At 42.0% G+C, this 19,003-nt stretch overlaps 3 protein-coding genes across 3 annotated transcripts in view; 1 reads left to right on the top strand and 2 right to left on the bottom strand.

Moving 5' to 3' along the window:
- LOC121957144 (phosphoribosyl pyrophosphate synthase-associated protein 2) overlaps nt 1-19,003 on the bottom strand; it is a 188,561-nt gene that overhangs the window by 97,494 nt on the left and 72,064 nt on the right. The gene's annotated exons all lie outside the window — the stretch shown is intronic.
- On the bottom strand, nt 306-4,921 carry dnase1 (deoxyribonuclease I). The gene is made up of 9 exons (XM_042505190.2): nt 4,761-4,921; nt 3,997-4,135; nt 3,808-3,896; nt 3,608-3,691; nt 3,083-3,198; nt 2,044-2,156; nt 1,215-1,369; nt 645-738; nt 306-500 (listed from the first exon to the last, which is right to left on the bottom strand). The coding sequence occupies exons 2-9, from the start codon at nt 4,132-4,134 to the stop codon at nt 426-428; spliced, it is 864 nt and encodes a 287-aa protein (XP_042361124.1). The 5' UTR covers nt 4,135; nt 4,761-4,921; the 3' UTR covers nt 306-425.
- Nucleotides 6,931-18,343, top strand: naa60 (N-alpha-acetyltransferase 60, NatF catalytic subunit). The gene is made up of 7 exons (XM_088069042.1): nt 6,931-7,157; nt 10,805-10,920; nt 11,396-11,525; nt 12,342-12,438; nt 12,715-12,949; nt 13,569-13,734; nt 14,486-18,343. Exons 2-6 carry the CDS (start codon nt 10,811-10,813, stop codon nt 13,723-13,725), a joined length of 729 nt encoding a protein of 242 aa, XP_087925168.1. The 5' UTR covers nt 6,931-7,157; nt 10,805-10,810; the 3' UTR covers nt 13,726-13,734; nt 14,486-18,343.

The following is a 19,003-nucleotide window of genomic DNA, read 5'->3' as shown; positions in this document are numbered from 1 at the left end:
AAAGAGCAACTAAATAAATGACACAAAATTTTACCTGAAAAAAGGCGCTTAAACATTTTTAAATTTTGATACAGCGATTTGCTTTTTTTCTTTTCTACCTCGGACCCATTTACATTTTTCCTTTTGTTTTTGGGATACAAAAGAAGAAATGATCCCAACATTTGGCAAGAATTTAGTAAAAAGCACAATAATTTCCACTGAATCCTGAGCTGCTGTCTCCCCCACAAAATATTAATCTCTTTCAAAGATCTTCAGTAACACACTTCATTTTCACGCCTGAGCCAAGAAGCAAGTTTGCAGTGAAATAATTTGCTCAGATTAGTTTATTTTGGTATTTGTAATTCAATGCTGTGTGGTGTGGACACGATGTGTGGTCATGATTCAGATGCAGCCTGCAGGCCTGGGGGCAGTTTTTGGATCCTGATTCATCCGGCAGGAGCAGCAGCAGGTCGTCCGATCAGCTCCACCTCCACGGGGAAATGGTCACTGACAGCTAACGCCTGAGAGGGACGCAGAGAACATCAAGTACTCAGATCGGTACGTCAGTTTGCTCACATTTCAAAGGGTTAAATGACACGTTGAATTGTGTCCGTTATGAATATGGTGAAATCATTTTATAAGTGTGATATAAGCTGTTTTTTTACCATACTGTGGCCGAGACCCAGGTCCATCATGTAGTCGTAGACGGCAGCGCTGCTGGGCACCACTCCCTTCATCATGTCACTGGTGACCACGATCCTGCAGAGACGGACGGGACGAGTAACGCTTTGTGTGCTTGTGTGTGTGTGCAGATGAAAATCTCTGTAAGTATTTAGAGTTTGGAATAAAACAAACTCCAACACAAAACTTTAAAAACCTTCAGCAAATGTTAAATCGAAGCTGAGATTTTCAACATCAAATACAGCAAGTTCCCTGCAACTTTTATCATAAAGATTCGTGAAAATTTACGTTAAAATGAATCAATAAAAATAGCTCCCTGAAGCTTTACAAACTAAATGTTCCTCCCATGCTAATACTTTCTTTGCACTTTTTAATTGATTGATCTTTTTGAAATAACGTTTATCTCATTATTTATTTTATTTATTCATTTTAATTTTATTATTTATTAATTTAATCATTCAAATAAAATGCAGATACAGATAAGTGCCAAAATGCCAAATATCGCCCCCGATAATCATCCAGGGCGATAACCTGTGGACATGTAGTGTGTCTACCTGTCGTAAGGGCAGCGCGTGTGTGACACCGTGGTGTCGGCCTCGTCGCCGATCAGCCAATGGAAGCTCTTGTTGGTGAAGAGGCGGATCCTCTGCCAGTCAGAGCCCGACACATAGTCACAGCCGGCGTTGAAGTCGCCCAGCAGCACGATGTCCTGCAGGGACAGCGCAGTGCTTCAAACACTAATCTCATATCCGTTCGTTTTACTTTGACTCCACATTTTAAAGCGGATGTGTGTCAGATTTTGGGGATATATTGATAAAAACGGAACGTAATATGTGTGTTTTCTTTAGTGCATGATCACCGGAAAATAAGACTTTAAGACATAAGGTTGTGTTTTCATAGAATGAGCCGTTTATATCTACATAAGGAGCGGGTCCTCGTCTACGGAGATCGCCATGTTGCACTGAAATGTTTCTACAGTGGCCCAGAACGGACAAACCAAACACCGCCGACAGAGGGACACTGAAGTTTTGGCGTCAGCCGTTGTAGTCCCTGTACGATGAGCAGTGTAGAAAAACACTGATTTGTGACGCAAAACTGCTTTATTAGTGTTTTTATGGTTAAAATCATCAGTTCAAATCTCCTAAACAGTGAAGGAATTCAGGAGTTCATACTTTGCACTCAGTTACAATCTGCAGTCCTCACCACTAGATGCCGCTAAATCCCCTAAATCTGACACACTGTGTGTGTGTGTGTGTGTGTGTGTGTGTGTGTGTGTGTGTGTGTGTGTGTGTGTGTGTGTGTGTGTGTGTGTGTGTGTGTGTGTGTGTGTGTGTGTGTGTGTGTGTGTGTGTGTGTGTGTGTGTGTGTGGGGAGAGTATTCACATTGGTGTTCCAGCGGTTTTGGACATCAGTCACCACATCGTAGAGAGCGTCCACTTCCTTCACTGCGGATTTCGGAGAGGTGTGCTGAGGGATCAGAACAAAGTTCTTCAAAGCTAGAAAACAGGAGGGAGGAAGAGGAGAAGAAAAGGTGATTTTTTTCGATGTGGTAGCAGCTGACACACTTCCTGTGCAGTAGAATTAAACCGAAGCTCGTTATTTTCAGAAGCGTGCGTCTACTCGTGGACGAAAGGCGCGTGCTCCTGACAGCGTGAGATGTAAACATTAACATGTGAAACCTGGAGCGACTTCATCTTTGTGCTGCTTTCAGACTACTGTCACAAGAATTTCAACATTTTAACCCAAAGCACATTGGTGCAGTTTCTTTATTAAAAAATCAATACTTACCTTGGAAAGAACAAAATTGTGTGAAATTAGTTGATTTAGAGAATTATTTTTAAAAAGCTAGGAACAAAAGGGAAAAAAAACTACAATTGTAACTATATTTACAATTATAATTATGTATTCAACATTAAGTCATAAAATTCTTATAATTTTAACCACTTTTCCCAGGTCATTTCTTTTCTTTTTTTTCTAATATTTCTGTAATTTTCTTATACTTTTCACTAATTTCTTGCAAATTTTTGTGTCACTGCTTTCATTGCCACTTGCCTTTTCCCATGTTTTTAAAAGAATTCATGCCAGGTGGCTCAGGTTTCAAAGGGTTAATGGCGTCCTCCTCGGCTGAGCTGTAACATTAAACAGCTCCGTGCTAACAGTAGATGCACTCTTCCTTCTGCGCGTTGATACTGTTGGCAGGTGTAGTTCAGCAGAAAGAAAGTAGTTCTTGTGTAAAACTGTTTACGGTGACGACTATCCTGAGTAACCGAGTCACGATTTCTGGAAACATCGCTGTTGAGTTTTTTAAGTGTATTTTTTTGGCACCGTGAGAACCAGACGCAGAGTGCCATCTATAATAATAATACTACTACTACTACTAATAATAATAATACTAAGCAGGATAAAATGAGCGTGAGCTCACCAGTTTGTCTGAAGGAGAACATGACGACGAAGGGCTCTCTGTGGAAGACGTCGGTGCCGCAGGGCTCGCAGCCGTCATCGTAGGTGTAGCTTTTAGCCACAGACACCGTCTGCTCCCTGCACATTTACCACAAGAAAATGTTGCCATTGTACGTTTCTGCAAAGCACAGATACGTTATATTTGTACATTTCATACGTATTATATCACCGTTTCTAAAGTCATGTAACTAAGTGGTTTTTGTGCCTAAACATAACAGCACATTAACAGCAAAGTTGTTGAGATGTAGAGAAACATAAAGTTTGAACGTATCCACCACATAAAGTTGTGAATCTGGAGTTTGTAGAAGCTGGTGATTGGGATGCAGCCATTAAATGTGTCCTATCTGTTTATGCAACAACACTAATAATGAGTTATTGTTCACATTAGAGACAGAGACAGAGACACTGTGCAGAGCTGAGGGACATTAGCCTTTAAAACAGTTATTTCTGCTCACTGATGATGGTTTTATGGTTGTGATGATGTTACCTGTAGAGGAAGAGGTATCTCTCTTTGTAGGAGCTGCGGCCCAGAGGCTCACTGAAGATGTGACTGTACCTGACATCAAAGCCTCTAACAACACACACACACACACACACACACACACACACACACACAGTTTATGCGATGTCACCATACTCTGTGTGTAGTAATTCGCTCTCTGTAAGGTGGCGTGTGCTCAGTCTTACCTGTTGACGTGCTCCATCAGTTTCTCGGTAGCCGACAGGTCGCTGTCTCTGACCTCCTGGATCAGAATGATGTCGTAGCGACGCACAATCTGAAAACGCAAAACAACACACATCTGATTATCAGGACAGCACCTTTCAAAATATATTTTCTTGCAAATGTGGAAAACAAAATGTAGAACAGCTGCGGACCTTGGTGATGAAGTTCAGCAGAGTGGAGTTGGACGCTTTCTTGTCCCCGAACGTCTTGATGTTGAAGGCTCCCAGCCGCAGACAGCTGGACACATGCAGCAGGGCCACAAAGACACCCAAAGCACACAGCGAACGCATCCTGCACCAAACCGCTCACGTTTTCAAACATATTCAAAAGTGTGTAAGATATGAAGCGTGCAGGTGGTGGTTCAGTGTGTCGGTGTGAGTGTGGGAGTGAGAAACAGACCACACACCTGCAGCTCTGAGCACAAGACCTCTCCTCACAGCTTTTTTTTAATCCTGTAAAGTATTACTGTAGTTTGTGAATATTTGATCCTGTTACCTTGGCCACACGGTGTGGAGGTGATTTTTGGTGCAAAGGTTGTAAAAAAAAGTGTGGTGATTTTTGTTACGGTAATCCTGCAAACCCAGTACCGTCGCTCTGTGCTGCATTTAGCCATACAGATTAAAACCACAGTGTGTGTTACTGTAACATAAAATGTACACTTTCATCCTCATTTTATTTTACTTTAATTATTGTCATTTCATTTTTATTTTTTTGTTGTTTTTGATTTAAGGTGTGTTAAAAAAATGTGAAGAGCACCATGTTAAATTTCAGTTATATTGGCAAAAAATCTATAAAAGTCTACTTAAAAAAAGGAGAGAATATTAGCTGAAATTTAGCACAAAAAAGGGCTCAAGTGTGTGTGTGTGTATGTGTGTGTGTGTGCTGACAGTGAGAGGACTGAGGGGTGAAGCTCTACCTGCTGCAGTGAGTCTGAGCGCGTCGAGGCGTCCGGCTGCAGAGATGCTCCTCTGTGTGAATCCCCGAAAGCTCAACTACAGTTTCAGAGCACAATCAGCAACAGTGTCTCTGCGCAGGTTTTTATCTACCTGCCTGCCTGCCTGTGTGTTTGTGTGTGTGTGTGTGTGTGTGTGTGTGTGTGTGAGTGAGTGACTGAGTCGGGCTGGGGAGGGCTGAGGGGAGGAGGTGTGTTGTGGACGAGGTGCAGCAGAGAGACTCAGCAGGCTCTGTTCAGGGGTCAGAGGTCAGTGGCAGCAGCCCCATACATGTTTCTAGGATTTTAGGACATTTAGGATTTTAGCATGTCTATAAGGTTTTGGAACACTTTCAGGACTTTAGGATGTTTTTAGGATTTATACATTTTCTAGGGTTTCATGACGTTTCTAGGATTTTAGGACATACTTGAAATTTCAGGACATTTTGAGAATTTCATGATATTTCTAGGATTTTACGATGTTTCAAGGATTTTTGGACCTTTCTACAAATTTAGGACATTTCTAGGATTTGAGGATGTTCCTAGTATTTTAGGACATTTCTACGTGTGTAGTCTAGTAGGAGCGTGTGTCCGTTCATGCTCGAATTCTCCTGTTAATATATGCAACTGCTGTCATACGCCGACCGAACCTACTTCCCCAGAAACCTTTTCAAACATTATTTCCTTTTCCTTTATTTCTGTGATTTGTAGGAACAGACAACAGAAACACATTATTCACCATCAAAAACGTGATTACCGTCTCTTGCAAACCACATCCTCCCAGTCCAGGTTCACTAGCTGTCTTTGTCCTCTTTAACACCCGATCACTATCACAGTATGTCCCAGGTATTTAAACTGTAATGATCTGCTCAGGACGTTTGTTTTCTGCCGGACACCTACTGAAGGGAACCATGTAAGTCCACGTGTTCTTGTTCCTGTCAGTGTTCTTGTAGTTGCGTAAATTTGTAGTTATTTTTTTTGCATTAGACCTGATGATAAATGCATTTACTGTACAAACAAGAAAACATAGTAGAAAATTAATGTTAATTGTGCAGCTGTCGTCAACCATTTTTATGCATTTTTGTGTGTAGAAATACATATCAAATGTTCAAATTTCCAATGCAATCACTAAATTAAATAAAGATGGCATCATAAGTTGTATTTTAAGATGTTCTTTTTTAATTACGTGTAATTTTAGTAGGTCACAGCTCACCTCTTGACCTTGAGTCTGCAGATCAACAGAGACTGTTTACCTGCAGTTGGCTGCAGCAGTGAGAAGGCAGCAGATGTTCTGAATACGTGATAAAGAGAGGTGATTTAAGGTTGTGTGTGATGAAAACTTTCTGCTGTATTGAGCCACGTTTACATGATTTTCATGACATATCTTCCTGGAAATAAATCAACATTTGATCAACACAAAGAGAACAAAAATAAATCCTGGTGATAAAATACAGTATCATCTGAAAGATAGAAGTAACTCAAAGTCTTTAAATATTTCCCAGAGAAAAAGCAGTTAATTGTTTTACGCTTAGAAAATCTATGAATATTTGGTGTTCATAAATAGTACTGATGTTGATTTTAAAAATTAAACTCAACGAAATTAAAAAATAACATTAATGTAAATGTAATGTATGTATTTTTTAAGCTTGATTTTGAAAATTGCCTTTTGTGTGCAGAGCGATACAAGCATGTCTAATATTAAAGCAGGCCCGAAGGTTTAATTAAAAAAAATGTTTTTTCATTTTCATTTTATTTTATTAAGTTTGATCTTGAAAAGCACATTTTGTGCAGAGAGTGATACGAGTGTGTGTAATATTAAAGTGGGCCCTCATGGTTAATTATTACAAAAAAATTCTATCATTTTTCTTTTCTTTTCTTTTGCTTGATTTTGAAAAGCACATTTTGTCACAATGATACAAGCATGTGTAATATTAAAGCAGTTTTATTTTATTTTATTTTATTTTATTTTATTTTATTTTATTTTATTTTATTTTATTTTATTTTATTTTATTTTATTTTATTTTATTTTATTTTATTTTATTTTATTTTATTTTATTTTATTTTATTTTATTTTATTTTATTCAGTCCGGAAGGTGGCGCTAAAGCATCGATGTGTTTGAAAAGAATCGGCAGAAGAAGACGCTCCGCTGTGACGTCACGGCCACAGACCGGAAGAAAACATCCAGCTGTTACCTAAGGAGCCGCGGTTAGCTCGGTTAGCTTAGCCGCCTGAGCAGCGTCGGTCCGGGGATGAAACGGCCCTCAGAGTCGGGAATAAAGCGGAGTGTGACCATGCTGTGCCCGGCGTAGTGACAGCGTATCGACAGACACCCGCGGATCATAATCCTCCTCGACTTTCTCCGGTCCGAGCGTCGAAACGAGGTAACCGTTAGCAGCTAGCCGCGGGACGTTAGCTGGTGGCTAATTAGCATTTGTTGTTTTAATTCTTCGAGCTTCTTTTTAATCTCGTGACTGTTTTCTGACGGTTTGAGTGTTTTTATAGTTTCATAATTTGACCGATTTGTTGATGTTTGAGATAAAGTATGTAAACAGAGTCAGAGGCACCGACCACAAATGATTTCTGTAAAAACACTGAAACAAACAGTTTTAAACTGGTTTATCTCAGAAACACAGGAGGGAGGCAGCCAGCAGCAAAATGTGAAACTGATGAGTAAAAACAGAAGAAAATACCTCCAAAAAGCGCCGAGAATTGTACAACATAATTATATGAATTTGAAAATATTATAATCAGAAATATAGTGGTTTGCTTTTGTTTTTACATTTCCCCTTATTTTTTTGGATAGTTTTGATTTAATTTTAATCCTTCACCTCTTTTTTATTTTGAGTCATTTTTAAGTAATTTTCCACTTTGTACTGATTTCTGGCCCCAGAAAACTTACATGGAAATTAGCTTAAAATAAACACACAAAAAGGTTCAAAAAACAACAACAACAAAATAAAGTCTTAGAACTTAATTAAATATATATATACTTTTTCTGTCATTTAATGTATAATATATAATATATGAAATATATTAGAAAAAATGTAGTATTGGACATTCTTCCCTTTTCTAGATTATTTAGTAATGATCCTCTCCACTTTTTAAAAAATAAATCTGTAGGTAATATTTCTTGCATTTATTGGACATTTCTTGCCTTTTTTTCATTTTTTCCTATGTTAAAAAAAATATCAAACTCATTTGCTCAGTTTTCAAAGGGTTGGAAAGTTTGTTAAATGCATCTGATGTGAAAACTGATGTTGATGCAGGTTTCAAAGGGTAAATGACTCACGTCATGTTTGTTTAAATGGTTAATAGATGTCAGATTCTTACATGTGCATCTTATAACCTCAGTTCAAAGCAAAGATCTGTCCTTAGTTCACTTTTTGAAGTCAGTGAAGCTGTTCACCAAAAATAGATCATAAAATAAATATTTTTATACACCGAGTTACACGTCCAACGTAACACTGCTGAGTCAGCTGTCGTGATGGTATTCTTTCCGTCAGTAATGTCTGTATTATTAATAGTTTTGGCATACACAAACACACACACACATACACACACACATACGTACACACATACACACATATGTCAGTAAGCAAAGTTTATAGTTGTGCAGTAACGTGCAGATTATGGTCCAGGGGCTGTAAAAGTTCATATATGTTTATGCGCTTGGTCTGTTTTTTCTTGTGTTTTTTGAATGTTTTAAAATTTGGTTACGTAAATGTCCTAAAATGGCTCTTTGAAATTTAATGTTTATCATTAAATGTTTGACATAAAAATGGACACACACCGAAGTCATTCTTGGTTTTCAGTTTTGTTCCACATGATCTCTTGTTTAGGCCAGAGTGAGTTACTGACACGTTGTCCTGTCTGTCTCTGTGTGTCTCTGTGTGTCTCTGTCTCTGTGTGTCTCTGTCTCTGTGTGTCTCTGTGTGTCTCTGTCTCTGTGTGTCTCTGTGTCTGTGTGTCTCTGTCTGTGTGTATCTCTGTGTGTCTCTGTGTCTGTGTGTCTCTGTCTGTCTCTGTGTGTCTCTGTGTGTCTCTGTGTCTGTGTATCTCTGTGTGTCTCTGTGTCTGTGTGTCTCTGTCTGTCTCTGTGTGTCTCTGTCTCTGTCTGTCTCTGTCTGTCTCTGTCTGTCTGTCCATGTGTCTCTGTGTGTCTCTGTCTGTCTCTGTGTATCTCTGTGTGTCTCTGTCTGTCCGTCCGTGTGTCTCTGTGTGTCTCTGTCTGTCTGTGTGTATCTCTGTGTGTCTCTGTCTGTCTCTGTCTGTCTCTGTCTGTCTGTCCGTGTGTCTCTGTGTGTCTCTGTCTGTCTCTGTTTATCTCTGTGTGTCTCTGTCTGTCCATGTGTATCTCTGTGTGTCTCTGTCTGTCCGTGTGTCTCTGTGTGTCTCTGTCTGTCTGTGTGTGTCTCTGTGTGTCTCTGTCTGTCTGTGTGTATCTCTGTGTGTCTCTGTCTGTCCGTGTGTCTCTGTGTATCTCTGTCTGTCCGTGTGTCTCTCTGTGTGTCTCTGTGTCTGTGTGTCTCTGTCTGTCTGTGTGTATCTCTGTGTGTCTCTGTCTGTCCGTGTGTCTCTGTGTGTCTCTGTCTGTCTCTGTGTATCTCTGTGTGTCTCTGTCTGTCTGTGTGTATCTCTGTGTGTCTCTGTCTGTGTGTGTGTCTCTGTGTGTCTCTGTCTGTCTCTGTGTATCTCTGTGTGTCTCTGTCTGTCCGTGTGTCTCTGTCTGTCTGTGTGTCTCTGTGTGTCTCTGTCTGTCTGTGTGTATCTCTGTGTGTCTCTGTCTGTGTGTATGTCTCTGTGTGTCTCTGTCTGTCTGTGTGTATCTCTGTGTATCTCTGTGTGTCTCTGTGTCTGTGTGTCTGTGTGTCTCTGTGTCTGTGTGTCTCTGTCTGTCTCTGTGTATCTCTGTGTGTCTCTGTCTGTCTGTGTGTGTCTCTGTGTGTCTCTGTCTGTCTCTGTGTATCTCTGTGTGTCTCTGTCTGTCTGTGTGTATCTCTGTGTGTCTCTGTCTGTGTGTGTGTCTCTGTGTGTCTCTGTCTGTCTGTGTGTATCTCTGTGTGTCTCTGTCTGTCCGTGTGTCTCTGTGTGTCTCTGTCTGTCTGTGTGTCTCTGTGTGTCTCTGTCTGTCTGTGTGTATCTCTGTGTGTCTCTGTCTGTGTGTGTGTCTCTGTGTGTCTCTGTCTGTCTGTGTGTATCTCTGTGTGTCTCTGTGTCTGTGTGTCTCTGTCTGTCTGTGTGTATCTCTGTGTGTCTCTGTCTGTCTGTGTGTGTCTCTGTGTGTCTCTGTGTCTGTGTGTCTCTGTCTGTGTCTGTGTGTCTCTGTCTGTCTGTGTCTCTCTGTGTGTCTCTGTCTGTCCGTGTGTCTCTGTCTGTCTCTGTGTCTCTCTGTGTGTCTCTGTCTGTCTGTGTGTGTCTCTGTGTGTCTCTGTGTCTGTCTGTCTCTGTGTCTGTGTGTCTCTGTCTGTCTCTGTGTATCTCTGTGTGTCTCTGTCTGTCCGTGTGTCTCTGTGTGTCTCTGTCTGTCTGTGTGTATCTCTGTGTGTCTCTGTCTGTCCGTGTGTCTCTGTCTGTCTCTGTGTATCTCTGTGTGTCTCTGTCTGTCTGTGTGTATCTCTGTGTGTCTCTGTCTGTCTCTGTCTGTCTCTGTGTATCTCTGTGTGTCTCTGTCTGTCGGTGTGTATCTCTGTGTGTCTCTGTCTGTCCGTGTGTCTCTGTGTGTCTCTGTCTGTCTGTGTGTATCTCTGTGTGTCTCTGTCTGTCTGTGTGTATCTCTGTGTGTCTCTGTCTGTGTGTGTGTATCTCTGTGTGTCTCTGTCTGTCTGTGTGTCTCTGTCTGTCCGTGTGTCTCTGTGTCTCTCTGTCTGTCTGTGTGTATCTCTGTGTGTCTCTGTCTGTCTGTGTGTATCTCTGTGTGTCTCTGTCTGTCCGTGTGTCTCTGTGTGTCTCTGTCTGTCTGTGTGTGTCTCTGTGTGTCTCTGTCTGTCCGTGTGTCTCTGTCTGTCCGTGTGTCTCTGTGTCCCTGCAGGTGTGAATGAGTGACGTGGTGCCTCCCACAGCTCTCAGTGAAGTCCAGCTCCGCTTCCTCTGCCACGATGACATAGAGAAGGTCAAGCTGCTCTGTGGTGATTGGTTCCCAATCGAGTAAGAATCATATTCAGTCAAATCACCTGTTGGAGTTTGAAGCACATCCACTCTGCGGAGGAATAACTGAAATCAGTTTTTATTACTGAGCGGTGAATACAACCTACACGGGCTTCCAAAACACAATAATTCATAAAAGCCAGTTCCACATGCTTCATATACATTTTCAAACTGTACTAAAAGATACCAGAAACTTAAGAAAACATGCTAAACATCTTTCACATTGATAAATATTAATAAATTACTGACAAAACATCCCCGCTTTTCAAGACTGTTGAGACAAATTTAGGAAACTTAAACTCATCATAATTAAACGATTAGAAAGATTGATAACTCAAGTTTTTCCGCCCACAGAGAACTGTGTGATTTTCTCCACAGAAACGCCGTATTTCTTGTTTTTACTGGTGTCGTAAAGACCCCCGTCGTTGACACGTGCCGATGCGCGACCGCTGACCTTTGTGACCTCTGCCCGCAGGTACCCGGACTCATGGTATCAGGACATCACCTCCAACAAGAAGTTCTTCTCCCTCGCTGCCACCTTCAGAGGAGGCATCGTGGGAATGATTGTGGCCGAAATCAAAGGCCGGACCAAAGTACACAAAGAGGTACGAAGTTCAGCCCGGTCACAACGCGTCTTTTATACTCGAGTACTCGAGTTTATTCCCTCTCGCTCGGCTGCCTTGCTGTGGAAACGTCTAAAGTGGAACACAGAAAGTAGAGTCTGTTTTTAGACGCTCATTAGACGAAGCAGACTGACTGAGGTGGACTCTGTCAGTACGCAAGAATAAGGACTCAGACGGTGAGAAAGGAGCGTAAATGATTTAATTCTTCTTTGATCGTTAACTAATGATCTCTTCTTTAACCTCTATGAACTATTCGTCCCGTGTCCTTCTGCATGTGTGAGTATAAATGTCTGACGTGACTGTGATTCGATGCAACAGGCTGAAAGAAACGCCATTAAAACAACCAGACATTTGGGAAGAAAACTGAAACTGGACTAAAATACTGAGATTGAAAATATTCCACTGGGCTGCTACCAGAAATCCTCTCGTCTCTCTTCAGGCTGTAGTTTTTCTAAGCTGTTCACTCAGGATGGTGTCAGAAGAACATCATTTACATTTGGAAGAGTATTTGCATTTTTTCAAATCTGCTTTCCCAGCGGCTAATTTTCCTCAGCAAGAAAAAGGACCCCTCTGTAAATCATGCTGAAATATTTCTGTAAGAGGTATTTTTTTAAAATCAGAAGTGAATCAAAGGATTTTTTTCTAAAACCTTTTTGTGGATGGTAAAATAATTGTATGTTCACAGAGAGAGCTGAGTCTTCATGCAGAATGATTTCTCTGTCTTTGACTGTGTGTGTGTGTGTGTGTGTGTGTGTGTGTGTGTGTGTGTGTGTGTGTGTGTGTGTGTGTGTGTGTTAGGATGGAGACATCCTGGCCTCCAGTTTCCCCGTGGACACACAGGTAGCCTACATCCTGAGCCTGGGAGTGGTCAAAGAGTTCAGGAAACATGGCATAGGTACTGCTCTTCTTTCCCACCAGCTTCACACTCACACACCAGGGTTCACGCGGATCCATTTGGTTCTCCGCAGAGATAGTCGTATTATCGTTGGCTGTTCGTGTTGTCTGTTCAAACACGACTGGAACGCGTTCTATCGACTACGTCTCATATTTCAATCGAGGAAGAGTTATTTGGCGATTGATATCGTTATCGTTTTTCGCCCAGCCCGACTTTTAACATGACAAACACTTGTTTGATTGTTTGATGGTGGTCTCTCTCCTGTTGGCCGTTCAGGCTCCCTGCTGCTGGACAGTTTGAAGGAGCACATCTCAACGACAGCCCAGGACCACTGTAAGGCCATCTACCTGCACGTCCTCACCACCAACAACACTGCCATCCACTTCTACCAGAACCGAGACTTCAGGCAGCACCACTACCTGCCCTACTACTACTCCATACGAGGCGTCCTCAAAGATGGATTCACATACGTGCTCTACATCAATGGGGGTCATCCGCCCTGGACAATATTATATCCTTTTGTGCAGGCAGCAAAACGAAACACTCGCTCTGTGTGTCTGCAGGTGTGTGTTTCAGGTGTGTGTGTGTGTCAGGTGTGTGTGTCTGCAGGTAAGTGTGTCAGGTGTGTTTGTGTCAGGTGTGTGTTTCAGGTGTGTGTGTCTGCAGGTAAGTGTGTCAGGTGTGTGTGTTTCAGGTGTGTGTGTCTGCAGGTGTGTGTTTGCAGGTGTGTGTGTGTCAGGTGTGTGTCTGTAGGTGTGTGTTTGCAGGTGTGTGTGTGTGTCAGGTGTGTGTCTGCAGGTGTGTGTGTCAGGTGTGTGTTTGCGTCAGGTGTGTGTGTCAGGTGTGTGTGTGTCAGGTGTGTGTTTCAGGTGTGTGTGTGTGTCTGCAGGTGTGTGTCTGCAGGTGTGTGTGTCAGGTGTGTGTGTTTGCAGGTGTGTGTCTGCAGGTGTGTGTGTCTGCAGGTGTGTGTGTGTCAGGTGTGTGTTTCAGGTGTGTCTGCAGGTGTGTGTTTCAGGTGTGTGTCTGCAGGTGTGTGAGTCAGGTGTGTGTCTGCAGGTGACGTGAAACCGTCACATAGCGAACGCTCCCAAACACAGCGGCCCGTGTTCCTCCTTAACTTCCTGTTCCACTGACTACATCCAGCACATCGGCTCCACCCTGGCCAGCCTGAGCCCCTGCTCCATCCCACAGAGGCTGTACCGACAGGCCCAGTCCCTGCTGCGCTCTCTGCTGCCCTGGTCCAACATCGCCTCCAAGACCGGCATCCAGTACAGCAGAACCATGTGACGCAACACGGTGGGTGGAGCTGACGCGAGCTTTTAGCCGCGTTTCCACCAGGCGGTCCGCTTCGGTTCAGTTTGGTTCACAATCAGACGTTATTCCTCTGTTTCCACTGTGACCGAGGAAAGTTTTTTATACATGAGCTTTAGGATGTTTCTAGGAGTTTAGGACATTTCTCAAATTTTAGGACATTTATTGAATTGTAGGACATTTCTAGGATTTTAGGACATTTCTAGGATTTAAGGACATCCCCCACTGGCACTTTTTTGATCAACAAGCTCTATTTTTTATTTTTTATGCTTTTCATGCCTTTATTATAGTGCAGTCAGAGAGTGACTGGAAAGGGGGAGAAAGAACAGGGATGACACACAGCAAAGGGCTGCAAGTGGGAATCGAACCTGGGCCGCTGCTAAAGACTCGGCCTACATGGGACGCACGCTGTCCTCACTGAGCTAGAGGCCGCCCCAACAAGCTCTATTTTCATGCTGTTTTATGCACTCTGGCACCTTATGGACACTAAAAGTACAAAAACAATTCACAGTTTGAATGTCTTTTTTTATTGTCAATTATAAAATAGTTTGGCGGGGGGGGCACCCGGGGCCCTACCAGGGGCCAGAGTTGGCGGTGAATTTTTTATCTTTACTGTAGGGATTACTTTTTGTTCCAAAGGTATTATACAGAAAGTTTTTGGTGGAAATGCAGCTTTAAACGTGACTCTTTCTGTCAGCGGGTGCCTGATTTCCTCTTTTTCTCCTTTTTTTTTCAGGAGCGGTTTCTCATCAGTCTTCCCCCGTACACGCCGAGATGTACACGCACACTCACCTCCTCCACCTCGTACGGCTTTCCACACCCTGTGTTTGACACGGGACTCAGGTTCAACCTGCGTTTGAGCGTTCGCACGACACCGCTCCACATCCGACACACGTCGGTCACTGTTCACACGCTCCGGGCGCGCGGCTGTAGGTCTGCGCCCTCCGATAAACAGGGTCGTTCATGTTTTCACACCGACAGACGCTGAGATCTGGTCAGACCACGAGGTTTCTGTTACTCCTTCAGTTATTATACCACAACATATCCCATACGTGTTGACACACACACACACACACACACACACACACACACACACACACACACACACACACACACACACACACACACACACACACACACACACACACTGGGAACCCTACAGAGACTAAAGGTCCAGCCCTGTCTGTCTGTCTGTCTGTCTGTCTGTCTGTCTGTCTGTCTGTGTGTGTGTCTCCTCTCATCCTGTCCACCACTGTCACAGAGACGATGTATACTGTTTGTATATTATATATACTAAGCTAATATATAAATTTCTCTCTATGTCTATTCTATGCTGTTGGTAGTTGAAAGATAACACATCCTGTCCCCTTTTTGAGTAGAGACTGAATCCAGAGTCAAATTTCACTTTGTAAAATAGAGACTCAAGAACAAGTCGGCTTTATTGGTTATGTAGCGATGTCGGTTAACGGGTTAGCGGACTCGAGTAAAGCGGACTATACACAGGCGGCCTTGAGAAACAGTGTAGACGGGAGGTGTTTTTAATAGCAGCTGAAAAAGCTTTCTTCCAAAAGTATCACCAGTAACTAAAAGTATGAATGATTTTTTTAAATCCCAAAATGAGGGAAATCAATTGAACCATGGCACACTTTTTTAAAAAAAATCTATGATTTTTGGAAGTCACGAGTGATTGGTGTTAAAGTGTGTTAAAGGTTGGATTCTTTAATTTCTACAGTGAATGTCAATATCTGATTTGCTGTGTGCAGTAACACCAGGAACTGTATATATACTGACTGAATACTCACTCAGATATTATGCTTTTTATGAAAGTCGTACATAAAAATGTGATCAGACTCTAAACCAAACGTCTTCTCTGCATTGTTTCCTAAAGCTGCCTGTGTATAATTGATACAAGAGGAAAAGGGAGTCACTGGGGACTTTATTTTTGAGTTTTTAAAGGCTGCAGCCTCGTCTGTCTGCTCCATGGCTGTAATATTGCTGCTAATGTAGACGAATGCCCGTTTGTTTGTCCAGATTTTAAAATAAGGCTCAGATTAGATTTTTATGTGGGTCTGAAGAAGAGATGAGAAAAAAGGAAGTAATGCTCCCAAACACACACATCATACACCTCGTGTGCCTGCGTGCACTCAGGTGTGTACATCTGTGTGTGTGTATGCACACAGGGTCCAAAATTAGCACCCAGCAAGTGCCAAATGTTGGTCTGATGTGTCACAGCTCAGCCAGCATGATGACTGGTGACTTAGTCCGTGAGTAACATCGTAGTTTCTAAAGTTTTATTGCGTTCTGTTGCACCTGATTTACGCGTCAGTCGGCGAGCAGATAGATTTTTTACGTGAATTAGCACTGAGAGCAGTAACTTGTTAGAAGATGAGAGTTTCTGAGTTGACTCGACAGGCGACTCGGAAATACATTTCGTGTATGCAATAAATTGAATTTGATTGATTGTAAAGACTGAGTCGGTGAGACTGGTCCCGCTGTGTTTTACATTGTCCTAACGTTTTCATTAACCTGAGCCTTGTTTTCACTCACAATATGCCGTGTTTGTCTTAAAGGGGCCCTCCACTGGTTTTACTCTGCACTTTTACACTCGATGGGACAAAAGAGAGACAGTTTTTTTTTTTTTTTTTTAAAGTTCAGGTCAGTCCCTTCAGGATCTAGCAGTCCGATTTTGTTTTTTTGGGACCTGAAATTCTTTATTTCACAGCAGCTTTTCTAAAGAATTGCATAGAATATTCATCCTTTGCAATGAAATTTGGGGGAGAAGGAAAATTACAAAAACAATCGCTGACTATCAGTTGCCGCCGTTCTACGCGGCGCTGTAGGACTGTGCCGTAACCATCTCCTCCTGCTGGTTAGCAGGGGCGAACACAGCACAACACCACCTCTCCGCTGCTCATCACGTCTTGCAGCTTGTGCCGAAGCTTCGCAGCAGCGGTTAACATCCGCGAGACCAAAACGGCTGTGTAAGCCTGTTATTAACTGTCAGGTAACATTAGCTGTGTGATGCTGACAGTTAGCCATGTCACTGTGTAGGTGCGATTGTTCAGGCACAGCTGTAGCCAAGTTTCAAGTTTATTAATTGTCATTCCATCATGTCGGCGAGAACACGCGACACAGCGGAGCGACACAGCGTCCCTGTGGACCAGTGTGCAAAATCAATTAAATTTTAAAAAAAAACACAACCCTGAGATATTTGAAAAACACTGAGCAAGGGTTAAAAAGAGACAGTTGAAATGTTTTTGTTTTAGTCTCGTGAAAAACAAAGAGGAAGAGGGAGGCTGAGCCAATCAATACACTGTGTGCAGCTTTACGTGAAAATAAGATTTGCTCGTTCTAAACAGTCACATTTGCTGTAAAGTTGCATTGATTTGGAGAAAATCGCAAAGTGGCGCAGAATTCACAGAGACTGGCTGAAATTGTATAAACTATTGCAATTGCAACATCGCGAAATCCTGAAGGGACCGTCAAAAGCAAGGCAGCGGAGGTATCTGGACTCTTGGCTCCTACATTTCCCATAATGCAAAGTGATAGCATCTTTTGTTAGACCCGCTAATATGCTCATTGCCTTTTCCCATATTTTTGAAGAGCATTGAAGCTTTTTGTTCGGGTTTCAAAGGTTTAAATACTAAATGCAAAACAAGAAAGTCTGATGTCCATTCATGTATCAAAGGGTTAAAAAAGGCGGATTCTAACGGTGACTGAATGAGACTACAGAACCTCACAGATTTACAGCCTCATGGTGGTGCTGATATTTGTTTGTAGTCCAACTTAAGCTTATCATTCTGGTGTCTGCATTTAGACTTCAAAAATCATAAAAGTGGTGTTCATTGTTTTGAGATTATACCGCTGAACAAAACACGTATCGTAAACATTTGTCCTTTTTCTGCAATGATCCAAATTTCAATGGAAAAATCCCAGGAGATTTTGGCAAGAGGACCAGGGCGACATCACGTCGACCTACAGAAAAAAATCAAATAAAATCCCTGCAGCACTCGCTCTGAACAATATCCCTTAATGAATATGTTGAATTTGATGTGTAAAACTGGTGGAATGCCCCTTTAAATTCACCGTAGACGCTTTCCATTGTGTCCTGACGCAGTGTTGGCGTTAGCATCCCGCCAAAACGATGCATCTAAGAGACATAAGTACTGTAGGGGATGGAGGAAATTTGGTCATTTTTTTTAATTAAGCCTCATTAATTTTTGATTTTAAGTGTACAGGAAACAATAGGCTTTACTTTGTCCAGGACTGTGAAAGTTTTCTGCACATATTGTTTGAATAATGCGTTTAAAAAAAAAGTGTTAAAAGCAGGTTTTGTGTTTCTGTTCTTGTCTACTCCCCGTCTGTCATTTTACATTTTGTTCTCAGCTGATGCTCAGGAGGACGAGGAGCGTGTTTTTGGCTGTTGCTCCTCTTGTGATGTCGCTCATCATAAACCGTACAGCATCAGTCGGCGTCCCCCGGAGACAAAAGACACCGGATTTAGGCTTCAATTTGAAATACCGGACACCCCGCAGAGGCAAATTCACTCCCGCAGCTGATTATATAAAACACAACAATAAAGTTAAGGTCTCTACTTTGTGGCACAGCTGGGTGGTTTTTTTTTTGTTTGTTTTTTTTGTGGATTTGAGTACGATGCATTTGTATGTTTCATACATATCACAGCAACATGGCCACACAAAAAAGAAAATTAAAAACAAAAAAGTGAAAGAACAAATACTGGAAATTACCTGCAAAAAGTGCAAAAATAAAATTTAAAAAATGTTAATTGAAATAATAATTTTCAATTATAAATGCAGTTTTATTGGCATTTTTCTTAATTATTTGACATTTGTTAATGATCCTCTTGACTTTTAATCAGAAATGTTAGCGCTTTGCAGGACATTTTGCTGTTGATTTTTCTTGTACTTTTGAAAGAAAAACCAATTGGCTCAAAGTTTCAAGGGTTTAAATTCTTCTAAAAGGCATCTGAACGCAGCAAAAGGAAACTGATGTCGATCCAGATTTCAAAGAGTTAATACAGTTTGTTTCATGTCTGTGAGTAAAATTCTCTTTATGATAAAACACTTAACTTTGGCATATTTCTTTTGATTTCTGACAGTTGGGGCACAGACATTATGGTGCTTCTTTTTTGGGATTCAGCCTCATGTGTGAGGATGAATGAGTCACTTTTCTTTGGATGCTGGTGAGGTGTGTTTTCTTTGTGCTGCCTCACCTGTGCACGTGAGGGGCGAAC

The sequence above is a fragment of the Plectropomus leopardus genome, chromosome 18 (assembly GCF_026936395.1).
Source record: "Plectropomus leopardus strain MGB_pleo_1.0 chromosome 18, ASM2693639v1, whole genome shotgun sequence".
Taxonomy (NCBI): domain Eukaryota; kingdom Metazoa; phylum Chordata; class Actinopteri; order Perciformes; family Serranidae; genus Plectropomus; species Plectropomus leopardus.
Note: the sequence above shows the minus strand (reverse complement) of the source record. Positions and strands in the feature narration are given on the sequence as shown.

Bases quoted from the DNA above. Each gene is read 5' to 3' on its own strand.
- dnase1 (XM_042505190.2), bottom strand. From the start codon at position 4,134: ATGCGTTCGCTGTGTGCTTTGGGTGTCTTTGTGGCCCTGCTGCATGTG. The intron at 3,199-3,607 runs GTAACATCATCA...GTAAATGTGCAG, and splicing joins AGATACCTCTTCCTCTACAG to GGAGCAGACGGTGTCTGTGG. The intron at 2,157-3,082 runs GTGAGCTCACGC...CCTGTTTTCTAG, and splicing joins GTTCTCCTTCAGACAAACTG to CTTTGAAGAACTTTGTTCTG.
- naa60 (XM_088069042.1), top strand. From the start codon at position 10,811: ATGAGTGACGTGGTGCCTCCCACAGCTCTCAGTGAAGTCCAGCTCCGC. The intron at 10,921-11,395 runs GTAAGAATCATA...CTCTGCCCGCAG, and splicing joins GGTGATTGGTTCCCAATCGA to GTACCCGGACTCATGGTATC. The intron at 12,439-12,714 runs GTACTGCTCTTC...TTGGCCGTTCAG, and splicing joins GTTCAGGAAACATGGCATAG to GCTCCCTGCTGCTGGACAGT.